This window comes from Chamaea fasciata, unplaced genomic scaffold, assembly GCF_029207755.1.
Source record: "Chamaea fasciata isolate MVZ Bird 193981 ecotype frontalis unplaced genomic scaffold, bChaFas1.0.hap1 SCAF_1, whole genome shotgun sequence".
NCBI classification, from domain to species: Eukaryota; Metazoa; Chordata; class Aves; order Passeriformes; family Sylviidae; genus Chamaea; species Chamaea fasciata.
In genome coordinates this window covers 18,209,880-18,225,270 of record NW_027094086.1, presented here as the reverse complement: position 1 = coordinate 18,225,270, position 15,391 = coordinate 18,209,880, and the positions used below count along the sequence as shown (strand labels likewise).

At 41.8% G+C, this 15,391-nt stretch overlaps 1 protein-coding gene across 1 annotated transcript in view; it reads left to right on the top strand.

The window, feature by feature from the left end:
• The first annotated feature begins 8,714 nt into the window (after positions 1-8,714).
• The window catches only part of EMC2 (ER membrane protein complex subunit 2), a 37,242-nt gene continuing 30,565 nt past the window's right edge, over positions 8,715-15,391 (top strand). The window contains exons 1-2 of the mRNA XM_066177336.1: positions 8,715-8,802; positions 15,082-15,195. Of these exons, the coding sequence (XP_066033433.1) occupies positions 8,715-8,802; positions 15,082-15,195 (202 nt within the window). The remainder of the gene's footprint in view (positions 8,803-15,081; positions 15,196-15,391) is intronic.

Genomic DNA, 15,391 nt, shown 5'->3' with positions numbered 1-15,391 from the left:
TCAGAGGTTCCTGAGAAGAAAAGCATGGTGTCTCTTCATGCTAGTGAAAAACTTTCTTCAAGGACACTCTTTTACAAGTCTGATGACTGCAGAAGATACACATAAACTAGCGGGCATGACAATTTCTTTAACTCACCAATTAGTAAAAACTGGCGAATGTCACTTCTTAATAATCGCTTGAGAAAAGAACATCACCAGGGTGAAGAAAGAAGATGCTCAGGAGCTTTGTGTTGAGAACTTTAATAGCCTATTTCCTAAGAAAGATTTCCTAAAAGCAGTTTCTTCAGTCTCATCTTCAGTGGCTGTAGCAAGGCTTGAGAAAGGACAGTATATACTCCTCTAGAGATAGTCCATCTAACTAAACACAGACATTGCCAATGAAGACATCTGCAAATTAGTCTTCTCAATTCCCTTTACAGTTAATGGAAAGAAAGAGTTGCATTCGGTTGTGATTCTCGTTATGCCTTGGACACCTTCTATGGGATGAGACGTACCCCACAAATGCATAATTTGCTCCACCAAGAATAAACTGAACTTGAGATAAATAGCTTGTATATTGACATCTCGACTGTATAGATTTAAAGCAAAGTGAGAGGAACCCTTCTGCTGTTGACTTTTAATAGGAATAGTTTCCAGTCATTTTATTTGCAGGGAAAATCATAGCCTTGTTTCAATTAACTTTTTTCCTGGAACTGCAGTCCATTAACACTCACTCATGCAGATTTTAATGATGTATTGTATATTCTTTTTAAATCTTATATAACAGCTCCAGTGTGTAACAATGTCACAGTAATTAGAATCACAGTTTCGACTATTATGAGGCATTTTCTGCTCTGTTTGTGTTTCTAAAATCTAATTTCTGTCATTTGGCAGCTACACTGCCAAGAACGTAGCAAGGTGGGGGAGATGTGTAAACAATTTACTAAAGTTTCTATCCTAAATCAAAGCTAGTAACACCCCAGAAGAGTCAAAATCCTGTTTTCATTTCATTCCATGAGAAAACTTCCTCCCCTCTGAAATTCTTCTTTCAAGATCAAGCAAAGAGGGCAAATTTGAGACTTCCTGGTAGCAGAGGGTGCAACTTCGGCTGCACTAAAAAAGCAAAGCATCTGTGGAGAAACTTTTGAGGCCACCTCACGGAGCAGGCTCAGAGCACAAAGGCTTGCACTTGCTGAGGGATATCTGCTATTGCAGCGTCCATGTTCTACCATTGCTCTCCTAGTCAGTTTCTGCCTCCACAAAGAAGCTCCAGGTTGAAGAACTGAATGAAGCAGAGTAGATGAGCAGAGATCCAGCAAGTGTCTAAATTCAGGATTTTGTAGCAGGGTAAACAGTGAAGACTTTCTTAGCCCTTTAATGAATTTCATTTGATTCCCAGCTGAGCTGTGTCATATATGTGTTGTGCTTGTGGCTCTGGTAAAATAAAAACACAGCTGAGGCGACTGCTATTAATACTGATGTACTTTATGACTTCAATGATTGTGTTCACTGTAGCTCCTCCAGACATGCCCTACTCTTTGGGCACAGACCATTTTTCTAACCTATGACTTGAGTATGAGAGCCACTGGTTGGACACGTAAAACAGCAGCTAGCTGGCATTGTGGAAATTCATAAAGGTTGGCCAAGCAGCCTCGAACAGTTTGCAAGGAAAATGGGGGATTAAATGACTAATAATGAGGTATATATTGCCACTAAGTTTCTAAGAAGTCCAGGCATGAGAAAGGCTAGAATACCTAGCAAAAAAAATCAGCGTTGAAATCTGACATCTCATGAACTTACCCAAACTGCAGCAGGACCTGACAGTGCATGATGAGAGCAGCACATAAAAGAAATGTGTGTGAATACTAAATAGCAATATGGTTGAAACCAGGAGTAAGGACTTTCAATTTGGACAATTACATTATGCATAAATGGGGAGTAAGTCCTTTGTTTTGCTTTAGGGGTTTAGAAAATTACATGAGCTCCCCATATTTTAATTTTCTCATCTCTAATACTGAGATGAGAAACACGTATACAGAATCTGGTTATTTTCGTCAGTATGAGGTGATGCCTTGCTCAAGGAACAGCATGGAAGTCATTTCTGCCTCTGCCAAGGCAAGAATGGATTATCTAACAATGACAAACTTGACAAACTGTCACCATCATTTTTCCTTGGCAGGTGGAATAACTGATTCCTCTTTCTTTTTAAAAAAGGATAAAAACACAAATCACTTTATCCACTAATAAAACATGCTGCCCTACAAAGAGATCATTTCCTCTCCAAATCCAGTGGTTGCCCTCACAAAATCATCTCAGAAACACCACAAAAATAATGAGATGTAGCTGAACACAAGGAGAGAGCTCGAGAAACAGAACAAAGTTAATAAATAAGTATGGGGGAAAGCACAGGAGAATTCTTTGTGAGACAGATATGTGGTTCAGAAATGAGAAGATTTTTAAATGGTCAGGATGTCAGGAGGGCGTTAAAGAAACATTCCAAGAGCAGACTTCAGCCCAGAGAGAGTACTGTAATTCCCTTTAACTTCAGTACAATTTATTTCAAGTCAGTCAAGAAAGATCCCAAATGTATATGACACACTACTGCAGCTATGAGGAGATGAGTGACTGGGCTGGGAGCTGTAGAGGTGAATGCAAGACGGAACATCTGACCCTCCCTGACAGCTGCGTGCTGTGTCCCCGCCATCCCTGAAGGAAATCCATGGGACGTGCTGAGCTGCAGACCCCCAGATCCGAGCCCCTCCTCCGTCTCTTCCCAGCTGGCGGCTCGGGAGCTGGCACGTCTGCTGACCCGGGAGCGGAGCTTTCTCAGGTCCCACTGCTGCTCGTCCTCTTTTCTTGTGCGGGAGAGAAGCACTCGTCCGCGCCGTCACACAGGCACGACATTTCTTTCTTCTGCTGTGCCCTCTCTCAGAGCGGCATTGCCACTTACATGCACCGAGGGCCGAGCCCTTCTGAGGAGCGCGGGGCAGGGCCCGGGCGGTGGGAGGCCGCGGGCGGAGGGCGGCGGCAGCGGAGCCGAGCTGCGTGCCCGCACTGCTCCGGCCACCTCCCGCCGGGGATGGCCCCAGTGCTGGCATCCACCGGCAGGGAAAGGGGGCTGCCCTGGCCTGATGTCCCCTCCTCAGCTACCTTTGCCTGACCCCGGCAAAGGCTTCTCCTAACTACAAAGTGGCTCACTTTAGATATAAGAAAAAACAGCTTCCAGCACCAAATTTAAGCCTCGGCAACATATTACAATTCAAGAATTCTTACACTTCTTTAATGCCCATAGACACAGTTAAGACTCCGCAAAAATTCTTAATGAAGTGTGCAGAGAGGCGTCTTTAGGAGAGTAATTTAAAGCTTCTGTACACTCAGCTAGTAAACAGGAACTTACACTACCTTGCTCTGTGGAATCAGAAACTTGTATCTGCAGTGTTTGTTCACCTCACTGCCATTTTATAATCAGTCTCAGAAGGCTCTCGGGGTACTTAGGTTTAGAGTATCAAGCCATAGAGGAAGTGTTGTTTGACTTGTTTAAGGATCACTAAGATTGTCAATTCGTCAAGTTGATTTATATTTCTTTTCTCCAGCTTTCCAAAATTGTCTCCTCTTTGCCTTTCCTCATGGCACACTGAATGATGTGATTCTGACAAGTTCTCCATTTATGATTGTCTATAGCCAGGAAGATTTATAGACTAAGGTTAAAAAAATTCCTCTGGCTATGCTCTCCTCTTTTTCTTTAGCTTATGAGTCAGAAACAGGGAATTAATTTTAAATTGACTGTGAATACTAATGCTGGATTAAAAATTCAAAATTATACAACTTTCATATGTGTGTTTCAATATACAATATTTGGTGTTGGTCAAAATGATATGAAAAAGCCTCAGATTTTTCAGGATGACTGAGAAATTTTACTTGCCACTTCTTACTGTGGTGATGCTATGATAAAACCTAAAAGTATGCAAAAATGTTCTGCATTTATTACCCATGATAGTAATTCTCTTAAAGCAAATGTATTAAACTTTTTTACCTATTTTTTTTTCACTTTGGTAAGTTTTAAATTTGATGTAAGAAAATATCTGAAACTCTAACATTAATAAATGAATGCTGACTAGGCTCAGGCTCAAAGTCATATACATTAAAGCACAAAGCCCTTAAATTGCATTATTCAATTTGTTTTTTAAATTCCCCATATTTTTTAACCATTTATTTAACTTCTGGGACTGATCTTTAGCATCACTTAACAAGACAGTAATATCTTTAAATGCTCCTCACATAAAATGAAGTTTGTCTATATCTTGCACCTTAACAAGCAAGTGAATCATTAATTCACACAGAGGATAAATTTTCACTTTATTCATTCTTAACATACATGGATCCTACATGTGTACATTCTTCCTTGCGTTATGGCTGTCCTGGAGTTATTCTTTCCTATGTCCTACTTACTGGAAGGATGCCACCATTGTTACAGTATTAACTTTGCTGGAACCCACATACAAAGCTTTGGTCAACCTCATCTGTGGTGTTGCATCTACTCCCGCCATCTGTTGGTCTAGAATGCATTTTATCATGTTATGTGTCTTTTCAATAATTGCTTGACCTGTGGGGGAGTGGGGAATACCAAAGGTGTGGTGAATACCCCAATCCATTAAAAATGTGGCCACTTTTTGGGATGTATACACAGGGCCATTGTCTGTTTTTACTTCTTGGGGTACACCTAATGAAGCAAATGCTTGCAAAAGATGTTGATAGGCATGATTGGCTGTTTCTCCTGTGTGGACAGAGACAAAGACTGCACCTGAGAATGTGTCCACTGACACATGGATGATATTTATTAGGTGATGAGCCCAAATGTCTCTATATGCCCCATATCTCATGCATAGCACACAGACTTCCATACTTTGCTATATTGGTAAGCTGCAAATTAAACTATTATGTTTTTCTTCCTTAGCAAGTATCACTTGTCTGAACAACAATTCTGACTAGATTATTTTTGAAGTAACAGATTAGTTTCACAATAAAAAGAAAGGTTTTTAATAGCACACTGAGTAAAAAAAAAAAAACAAAAACAAAAACAAACCCAAAAATAATAAAAACCAAAAAAATTTATTGTTTAAAAATTTCCATTTGGTTAAATGTAGAACTGGCTGTGGAACCTACAACAAGTAGGTGGTGAGTTTGCTGCACTTTAAAATAATGCCCTCAAACAAGCTGTGCATTTACAACTTATTACGTGAAATTGAGATCCTTATTTTCCTACTTGGTTCCTGTAGAAGTGGCAGAAAATAACAGAAGAGCAGAAAATGACAGATCCAGAAAAGAGATTTCATGAGTGTTCTCTTTTTAGAGCATTTTAAGCTTTATTAATAAAACACTTTAAACTTTGAATTAAGTGATGAAGCTCCTTGGCATTAGAAAACAGCTTTGAAAACCAGTGTTTTAGTTTCCAAGAAGAAAAAGCTTAATACCAAAAACATTTCTGTTTCCAACTATAACAATGTCTGGCATAATGTGATATTGTAACAGTAATTCCCGTCTCTTGGTGAGTGTGGATGGCTTTCTGCTCCACAGTAAGAGTAGTGGAAGGGTCAGCTTTGAGCTTGGCAGAACACAGCATATGTGATTTTAGGCAAGTCATTCAAGACCACGTCCGAGAAAGGCAGCAGGCAACACTTAACAGTGCATTTCAGGGTCTGGTTTCCTCTTACGGTTCAGGTGAAGGACTGCATAACTGGGGAACTGTGTAAATCTAGCTAGGAGAGAGATCACTGAGAACAATAACTGGACTGAGTGCATGTGGTGTACCATCACCTGCCCTTTGCTGAGACAAACTTGTGGGCAGATGCACAAGCACAGGGCTAGATGTGCAGGGAACCAAAAGTCCAAACCCTTCCTAAATGCATTTCTGATCTTTCAGCTCCCTCAGCATTAGATGATAGCTGATGGGGCTTTTAAAAGGATTGAAATTTTGAATTTATATGCCTACAAGTTGTGTCTGTCTGACATTAGGAATTCCAGCAACACTGAACTCTCCAAGTTAATTTTTCTTTTTACCTCAGCTATTCCAGTGTTACCCATAATGTGCAGAGCAATTGTGTGCTAAATTCTTTTTGCATCTGGATCATAATAATTTCGTATTCATTCTTTTACATGTAGAACAAGAATATCACTTCCCTACTCACATACCATGAGAACAAATTTATAAATATTTTTGTAGTGTTCAGATAATACAGACACTGGCATTTTAAAATTAGATGCAAGTACAGCTATGCTATACAAGGTCTAAAGAATATAGTCACTTAGAATATCAAAAACCATGTCAGAGGGAAGAAAAATCAGGCACCTCCCCTCTTTCTAGACCACCATTTGAATTGAGGCCTTTTAGCTGTCAAAGTTGTGATATGTAATTACACTGTAGATAATGTAGATAGTATTAAGGATATAATGTAGATCGTTTTAAGCATTAGTAGTTTATTCTAGTCAGAGGAGAAACATAAATATAGAAAGCATTCTTGATACTAAGGTTCATTTGTTGATGGAGCTAGGGAGTTAATTTTGAGTACGGAGTCTGAGGGATTTCCCATAAAAGATCCTGTCAGAATTAAATGTCAGACAATTAAGTTTCTGGTGATATTTTCTAAAGCCCAGTTTCTTTAGTATACACGAAGTTAAAAATCCATCACCCTTTTATTTTTTCCCAATATCTTCAGCAGAGCTACATCTATTTCTTACCAACTATAAAGTATTGAAATCAGGAGCCTTATTTACTAAGAAACACTTCATGTCCACAGCAGAAGCTGTGATGCCGGAAGGTAAATAGTGGAGAGGACACAGAGGTGGGCACAGCTGGCCCCACTCCTGTCTGGTAGAGCCCCTTTGGGCTTGTCCGACCCATGGTCAGAAATTTATCACTGTGGTGGTTCACTGCCCGTGGAGTGTCTGGGGCACACAAAGAGAGTATTGGTTTTGCACAGCCTGGTTTTTGGTAGCAGGCAGGCCACAGAGGTGGCTCCTGTGGGAAGCTGCTCGAAACTTCCACCATGTCTGGCAAAGCCAATCCCTGATGGCTCTGAAGATGGACATGCTGCTGGCCAAGGCTGAGCCAATGAGAGAGGCTGGTAAAGGCTCTGTGATGACATATGTAAGAAGGAAATCAAAACTAAGTCAGGTTTTTCTCCAAGTCAGAGAAGAGGAGGTGAGAACATGTGAGGGAAAACAACATGGAGACACCAAGGTCAGTGGAGAATGAGTGCAGGAGGTGCTTCCAGGCACCGGAGCCGAGATTCCTCTGCAGTCTGTGGTGAGACCATGGTGAAGCACCTGTGCCCCTGCAGCCCATGGATCCATGAGGGATGCAGAGATTCACCCACAGCCCGGGGGGATCCACGGGGGATGCAGAGATCCACCCACAGCCCGGGGGGATCCACGGGGGATGCAGACATTCACCCACAGCCCATGGGGATCCACGGGAGATGCAGAGCTCCACACACAGGCCGTGGGGGAGGTGCCCATGCTGGAGCAGGTGGATGCCTGGAGGAGGCTGTGATCCCGTGGAAGATCCAAACAGACACAGAGGGCCCTATTTCCACGCTGGAGCAGCCTGTCCTTGGAGGACTGCGTCCCGTGGAAGAGTGACCCACGCCGCAGCAGTTTTGGGAGGACTGTCTGCCTGTGGGAGAGACTCACGCTGCAGCTGGTGTGGTTTGGCTGCTGCTCGTGAGAGTGGACCACGCCGAGGAAGTTCACGGGAACTGTCTCCGTGGGAGGGACCTCACGGTCTCACAGGGGAAGGATTCCTCTTCCGGAGCAGGGAAAGAAAATCTCGGTGATGAACTGACCAAAACCTCCATGCCCTGTCTCCCTGCACTGTCGGTGGGAAGGAGGGAGGGGCTGGGGGAAAGAAGGTGTTTTAAGGGCTTATTTCACTTCTCATTGTCCTCCTCTGATTCTGTTAGTTATAAACTCACTTTGCAACCTTATAGTTGAGCCTGTTTTGCCCTTGAAGTGTTTCTGCTGGTCCTTATCTCACTCATGAAGCGTTCGTGATTTTTTTTTTCTCTGTCCGCTGCCCAGCTGTGACAGGAGAGGGTGAGCGAGCGACTCTTGTGGGTGCCTGGCGATGAGCCAGTGTCAAACCACGACACAGAGAAACCGATGGTTCGCCCTTGACGGTTCATGCCCCTCTCCAGGATGCCAGGGGCAGGAAAAACACTGGCAATTCCCATGCTGAACCCAAACCACATGCGGGAGACATCTGCGCCTGGTGTATGTTCAAGGCGTACAACCTCATGCCATGCTAACTGGTCCTCCTGGACGGTTTATGCGGACTGTAACACAGGAAATTAACCTGCAGCCCCTTAGTGCCACCTGCAGTTTGCGCTCTGAGGTTTTAACCCCGGTGCCCGCGGGCGGGACAGGAACGGAGCGCCGAGGACTGGGGATCACGGATCACGCGTGTCCCTGTCACTGCGCTCCAGACGCGAGCAAGGACCAACAGAGCCCAAAGGCCCGGTGGGACAGGCGCCGGCTCCCTGACGCTCCGGCCCTTCGAGTGCTTCCCTCCGGCGGGGCGAAGCTCTCTCTGGCCACCGCGACGGGGACGGAGGGGACAGAAGGGACGGAAAGAGCCACGAGCGGCCCCAGCGCTGTGCGAGCACTGCGGGCACCAGCCGGCCGCGCACCATCCCCGGCCTTTTCCTCGCCGGGCCGGCCCCGCTCCCGCCCGCCCGCCAATGACGGCCGGGGCCGTCACCGCGCTGCGTCACGGGGCGGCCGCCAAGATGGCGAAGGTGTCGGAGATGTACGACGTGACTTGGGAAGGTAACGCCGCGCAGCCGGCGGTCCCCGCCCGGGGCAGGGGCCGTGCCCGGCCCGACCAGCCCCCGGCCGCGGGGAGGGGGCGGCGCTCCCGGAGCCCCGGAGCGCGGCGGGCCCGGGACGGCGCCGGGCGGCCGTACCCAGGCCCGGGGAACAGCGGTGAGGGGCGGCGGTTCTGGCGGCCGCCCGGCTCCTCGGGCTGTGGGCGGCAGGGCCGCAGAAGCGGCGCCCTGCGCTCGGCCCGCGGTGCCCGCAGGTCCCCGGGCGGTGACGCGCACCTTGCCCGGAGCGCCCCGCGCCGCCCCGGTGAGCGGCGGGCCAGCCTCCCCTCGGCTCCCCTTCTCCGCTCGGCGTCCCCAGGGCACGGCGGCGGCCGCTGCGTCCCGGCCTTCGCCCCGAGTACAGCTCTCAGCAGCAAAAATGGTCTCCTGGCAGGGTCAGCAGTTTGTGTCATAGTTGATCTTTTGGTGAACTAAAAATTACGTGATACTCTCGTAAAGCTCGATCGTAAGAGTTTGTGGGGAAGCTCCAGGGAGGTCTGAAGTGGCAAAAGTTTTTGAGAATCCTGCCCTCCGGGTGTTTATAGCTTTCACGTCTGTTTGGTCATAATGGTGATTTATTTTTCATATAGCAATACTGTCTGTGCTTTACTCAACGTTCTCAGTGTTTTTTTTTTTTTTCTTCTTTCATTACCGGTATTCACATGTGAGCTCAAGACAGTACTCAAGCCCTTTGCAGTCTCCCATCAAGAATCAAGGAATGGTTTATAATAATATTTTTGGCCATAACGGGGGAACCTTTAGCTATGTACCGTGCATTGCAAGCATTATAGCGTAGAGGCGATATTGCAGGGAAAAGCTGGGTGATCTTGGATTTTCACTTATTTACTGCCAGTCTGTGAGGAAATATTTGAGCAGTAGAATAATTCCCCAGTCATGAATTAATGCTTAGTTTGGTTTTGTAGCTAACAGGCGGAACATTGCATGGGATGTATTTTGGCAGATGCTGGTAACTTGTCCATTGAAATAGTGCTCATGCTGTCTTTCCTGCACCGTTTTCTGTAGGATTGAAGCAAAACAAAATAGAATTTTAAACATCCAGGCTTTGGCTCAAATTCCATTAATCTCAGAAAAAGTTTTAGCTGATACTGAAGAAAGTAGTGCTGTAACTGAATTAAAAAGGATGAAGAAGTGAGCTTGCTTGTCAGTGTGTTTGGAGATCAGTATAAAGTTAATTTTACTTTGCTATTTGGTTGTATCACCGTGATGTCATTAGACTAATTGGGAAAACCTTGATTGACCATTCTTTTATATCTCTTGAATGCAGGTATAGCACTTGTGAAGCTCGGCTTGTCTGGAGATCTTATGGATCAATAACTAGTGTTATTGTTAGATTATCATAGAAGTTGCCTTAAACCACCTTGTGTTGAAAAAGTTTCCAGTTTTTATTTTTCCTGAGCAGATGTTGTTACAAAATGCGGGGATTTAGTTGTTTGTTTTGTTTTGTTTTTCCTGTTGCTCTTTTTTGCAGGATGAGTAACGGGCACTGTGGATGTGTCTATACATTTAGCCCTGGATTGTTTTGGCCCAGGGTGTTGCAGGGTGTGTCTTTATGCTCTAACATAGATGCCAGGTGTAAGATATTCAAGCTTACTGCTTCTTGGTTAATTCATACTGAGGTGAGCCTCCTATTCTTAGAAATAACCTCCACATTTTGTTTCCAGCAGTTCTGATTGCTGGTGTGTGTTGGTACAAGGGATTGTCTCCACTTTGGAAGCATGTGTTTGAAAAATTTTGTTTTTTTTTTTTTTTTTTTTTTTTTTTTGCCTATTGCAAGGGATGAAAAGTAAAGTGAAAAAGGAGTCTGCAACAGACCATGCAAGGACATAAAAGAGATGACTTTTCTCTTTTCTCTGTGTGAGCTTTAACAGACCCTGGTGCAACAAAGCTTTTCATGGGTGAGGTGATCCCACCAGTGTTGTGACCTAGTTCTTAACACACAACTTGGACACAGTTCTAGGAATTTTATGTAGCTCATTTTTAATCTCTCTAAAATGCCTGATTTTTGCGAAACAGGTGTATGGTTGATGCTTTATATACCCAGGCCGTTCTAAACAAGACATTTTATACTTACATATTGCTTAAAGATGAATCTGTGATTCAAGGTTAGGAAAGAAGAATAACATTTAACAAATTAAATAGTTTGTACCTTGCTTTACTTTTCACTCAGGTTCTTTGAGACAGAAATAGGAGTTTAACCATGGTTAAATTTTTTTAGATACATGCACAGTACAGGTGGTTAGGAAAGATAACTGAAAACAACAGTGTGGAGCTGTTGGTTTTAGTTTTTCCTTCTTTCCTTTATTGCTGTGTCTCAAGCTTTAAAGTGTGTTTGGAAATCTGTGTAGTGGGAAAACATTTTGTTTAACTTCATGGTCTTGCTCAATGGACTTAGATGATCCAATACCACAGAGTGCTGTGTTATTGAAAAAGAAGCTTATATGTTGTTATGTAACATATTTTACAGTAAAGCTTATTTAGTTGAGACAAAGGTGATATGATGCTCCCTTTTTTTTTTTTTTTTAATACTGGTACTAATTATCCTAGAGAAAATGGCATATTTCCTGCTTCCTTCATAAATAAAAGAATTGGAAACTCGATGGAGTGACAGGAAAGCCAAAACCTGCGAGTGTAGCCAAGGAGCATGATGCCGTAGGCTTGCACATCACATGGTACCTGGTGATGTGCTGCCTTTTACTAGGACTTTCTTAAGCCATACAGAAGTTCATAGAATAAATGTTTATCATCTTTTCAGTGATACTTTAAAGATGAATTTGTCCCATGAGTGGAAATATTAAAAAAAAGCAAACACCTGTGTAACATTATTTTAGGAACACACATGTGTTTTAGAATACACGTGTAAAATTAGCACGATCTGCAAACAGGCAGCAGTTCAAGAACTATTGAAATAACAATTGATTTTCACAGAAAATGCATCTGACATATTGTCAAAATTGGACAGAATATGGCAGATTTTCTTTTCTTAACCTTGCACAGCAGCATAATGTTGAACACGTCACACCCTGCCAAAGAGAAGCAGTGACTTTTGGCTGTCACAGCTGAGCTTTTTGGGGATCTTTGAGTGCTGTCATAGCAACTCTTGTTTCAGTCACTAACTCTTTTCAGTGGATATCAAAATGAAAAAGAGAAAGGAATGGCATATTCTTTAAATTAGCTTTCTTTTGATATAAATTGAAAAACTGAAAAAGATATTTTTTATGATTTTTATTAGCTCTGAATGCCTCTTGCTTAAGTTCTCTGTAACACTAAATTAGTATTGCTATTTTCTGTATTAAAAATTGCACTGCTTCAATAGTGGCACTTAAAAAGTTTTCATTACCATGTTCCATTTTTCAAGGAACCCTTCACAATTTTTGAAAATACCATAAAATGCTTTATAAAATTAAGTTTAACAGTGTGTGTATGTTTCTTGCAAATGTGTGTATCTGGGAACACATATACACAAAAAGAGAAAATTCCAAATGAATTTAAAAGCTGAGCACTTCTATCTTTAATGTCTCTAGTCCTTAGAGTCCACTTTAGGTGATAAACTCCCTTTCTGTGTCTTAGAAACTGAATTTGTATTTAGTTTGTATGGAAAGTCTCTAGGAAATAGGAGACACTAACATTTTATCTCTGTAATAATCTATATGCAATTAACTGGTTTTGATATGGTTTTGTGGTGTTCTGTGCTGTCTTTGCTTTCTTCTGGCTATTCTTAAATTTCAGTTATAATCAAAGGATCAGATTAGTTTACTCTGGGTTTTATATATGGATTTATGGGATTGCAGCAGGCAAAGGTGAGATGCTGGGGTTTTTTGGGGGGGTTTTTTGGGTTTTTTGTGGGGTTTTTTTTTGTTCTTTTGGGGGGTTTTTTTTGGTGTGGTTTTTTGGGTTTTTTTGTGTTTTTTTTTTTTTTTTTTTTTTTTTTTTTTTTTTTTAATTGGAGCCCTTTTGACAGCAGAGTTGCCAGGGTTAGAGGCAGCATCTGCAGCACCCAGCTGTGGCACCTGTGCCTCTGCCTTCACCTGCCAGATGAGAGTGCACAGAGGTGGGCTGTGGGTGAAGATTTGGTGTCTGTAACAGAATCAATATAGAAATGAGCTCTGGAAATGTAATGGCTGCAGGGTCCCTGAGTGACTGCTGTGGTAGCAGCTATATGCCAAGGTGACATTTTGGAGTTGGCCATTTCTGTCTGCCGTGAAGTGCTGATTTCCTTCATTTCACTGGGTGCTTTTAGATATCAAGGACTTGAAAATTATGTTCCAATTAATCAATGGAAGTGTAGGTAATTATAGGAGGATTATTTCATATCTGGTTGCTCAGGCCGAATGAACTGACACCTTACTGGACACAAAAATGAAACACAGGTTGTGTCTCTTGGCTTGCTGTAGAATTCTTCCTACGTGGCTTTAGGCAAAAGCAAACATTGTCCCAAGTGCCTCTGTTCCTTAGAAATTGTAAGGTTTTGATTTGCGCCTGCCATGGGTGCCAATTTAGAAAAACACAAGTCTAAAACAAATGTATCAATTGCTCAGTACTGGTCCATAGGTGACAAGAGAGCTTGAAATTAAACTTAAGACATTTCTTTACCTTACTTTTTTTTTCTTCTAAAATCCCTAATTGCTTCTGCCCAGCCTTGTGTTATGTCTCCAAGACTTAAGTTATTGTTGTCTGATTCTCTAGATAGATTTCTTAGTAAAAAATTCATTGTTTGACAACATTGTGAAAAGTGTTGTTTAATTTTACTGCAATTCTTAGTGTTTTCTTTCTTCTACCTTTTACATAAAATTCAGTATTTCCAAAATTCATAAATGTTTCATTCATCAGCTGATGTTCTATTCTCTGTCCTACCGTTTTTTTTTTTTTCCATTGCTGTAAATGTTGTACTTGTGTGATGAATGGTAGATGTACCTTCTGTTAATACATAAGTCAGACACTATTCCATTTGGAATCAGACTGGAATGAAGGCATTGATAATTTCCAAGTAAATGAGTGGGTGGAAATCAGACAGCTTATTTATTTTTAGGCATTTAGCTTGTCAGCTTTTGTGAATGTTTGTGTTCACTCACATTCTTGCCGTCTAACGTTGAATTTCCAGGGACCATCAGATGTCTAGAACCATTTAACTTTGCCCATGCATATGAAATGTAACCCTGTGGTGGTTTTGGTTGAATTTCAAAGCACAAAATGTAGCACAATAACAGTCTTATGAGCGATCTGAGATCACTTCAGGTAGATGGAACAACTTTCAGTGCTTTGTTTTTAACTGTCATGTACGTTAACTCTGTGTTTTGAAGTGCAAGAAAAACTGACGCTGTTTAGATCTATCGCTGTATTTGCTTTCCCAGCTGTTGTAAAGTTTCAAAAAAATATTAGCAGCAGTTATCCTGGTACCTTCTTATTAGTAAAGCCACTCACTATCTAGTAGTGAAAACTATTTTGCTTAAGTTTTCTCAAGATTCGTTCTTGTGTATCGAACAGCTATACATATATAAAAGTGTATGTGTATATAAAATCACATTCTTAGCAATTTCCTGATCTGGATGATAAATAAAGCTCAGGCAAGGTAGCATTCTCTAGCTGACATGATGAATATGCCTGCTCCCTTGGAGATCTTAAATGTACTCTTGAAACAAAAATCTTAATAATAGAATAAACTGTTGTTTCTATCTTGCCTAGGTAAACAGTGATACTTTTTGTACTTCCCTGGTGCAGAAAGCATTCACATCCAGGTCTGCCTTTACTGAAGCTCCTTTCTCTAGGAGTGTGTAAATTCCTTTCAGAGTGGAAGTTCTAACGGTTTTTCTAAAATTTCTAGTAAAAATTTATCCTCCTCTAGCAGAAATGCAATTTTAGTGTTGTTTGTAGATGTGTGAAACTACTCAGGAGAAATCTCTTCTAGGCTATTTTACGTAACAATGGATAAATTTTATTATTTCTTGGATGACTAGGTATTCTTTTTTTTTTACTGCATTTGTTATTGTCCTGAGAGACTGCAAAGTTAGAAGTTGAATTGTTTATGTTAGACCATGAGCACAGTTTGTGTAATAAGGTTTCAGAGATCTGTTCTCTAGTAGTTTTTTAATATTAGTAAAAGTCACTTTCTTAGCTCTGTTGCTCTTTAATCCCATTCTTCAGATGTGTATCTTAGCTATCATATGCACATTCAAGTTCCATTACTATCTGAAATTTTCATTTTTTTTCTCCCCTTTGCCCACAGATATGCGTGATAAAATGAGGAAATGGAGGGAAGAAAACTACCGAAATAGTGAACAGATAGTGGATGTTGGAGAAGAGTTAATTAATGAATATGCATCCAAACTTGGAGATGATAGTAAGTAAACAAACATTATTTTAAGTTTCCTTGTCTGATTTGGTTTTCTTTTTTCAGTCTCTGTTTTATTTAACAGCCTTTATATTGTCTTTCAGTATGTGCTGGTGTTGATGAAATATATATTACTTTCTTAGTCTAATAGACTTCCAGAATTCCAAGAGCTCATTTCTTTCTGAAATGTGGGCTGCAGTGAAGA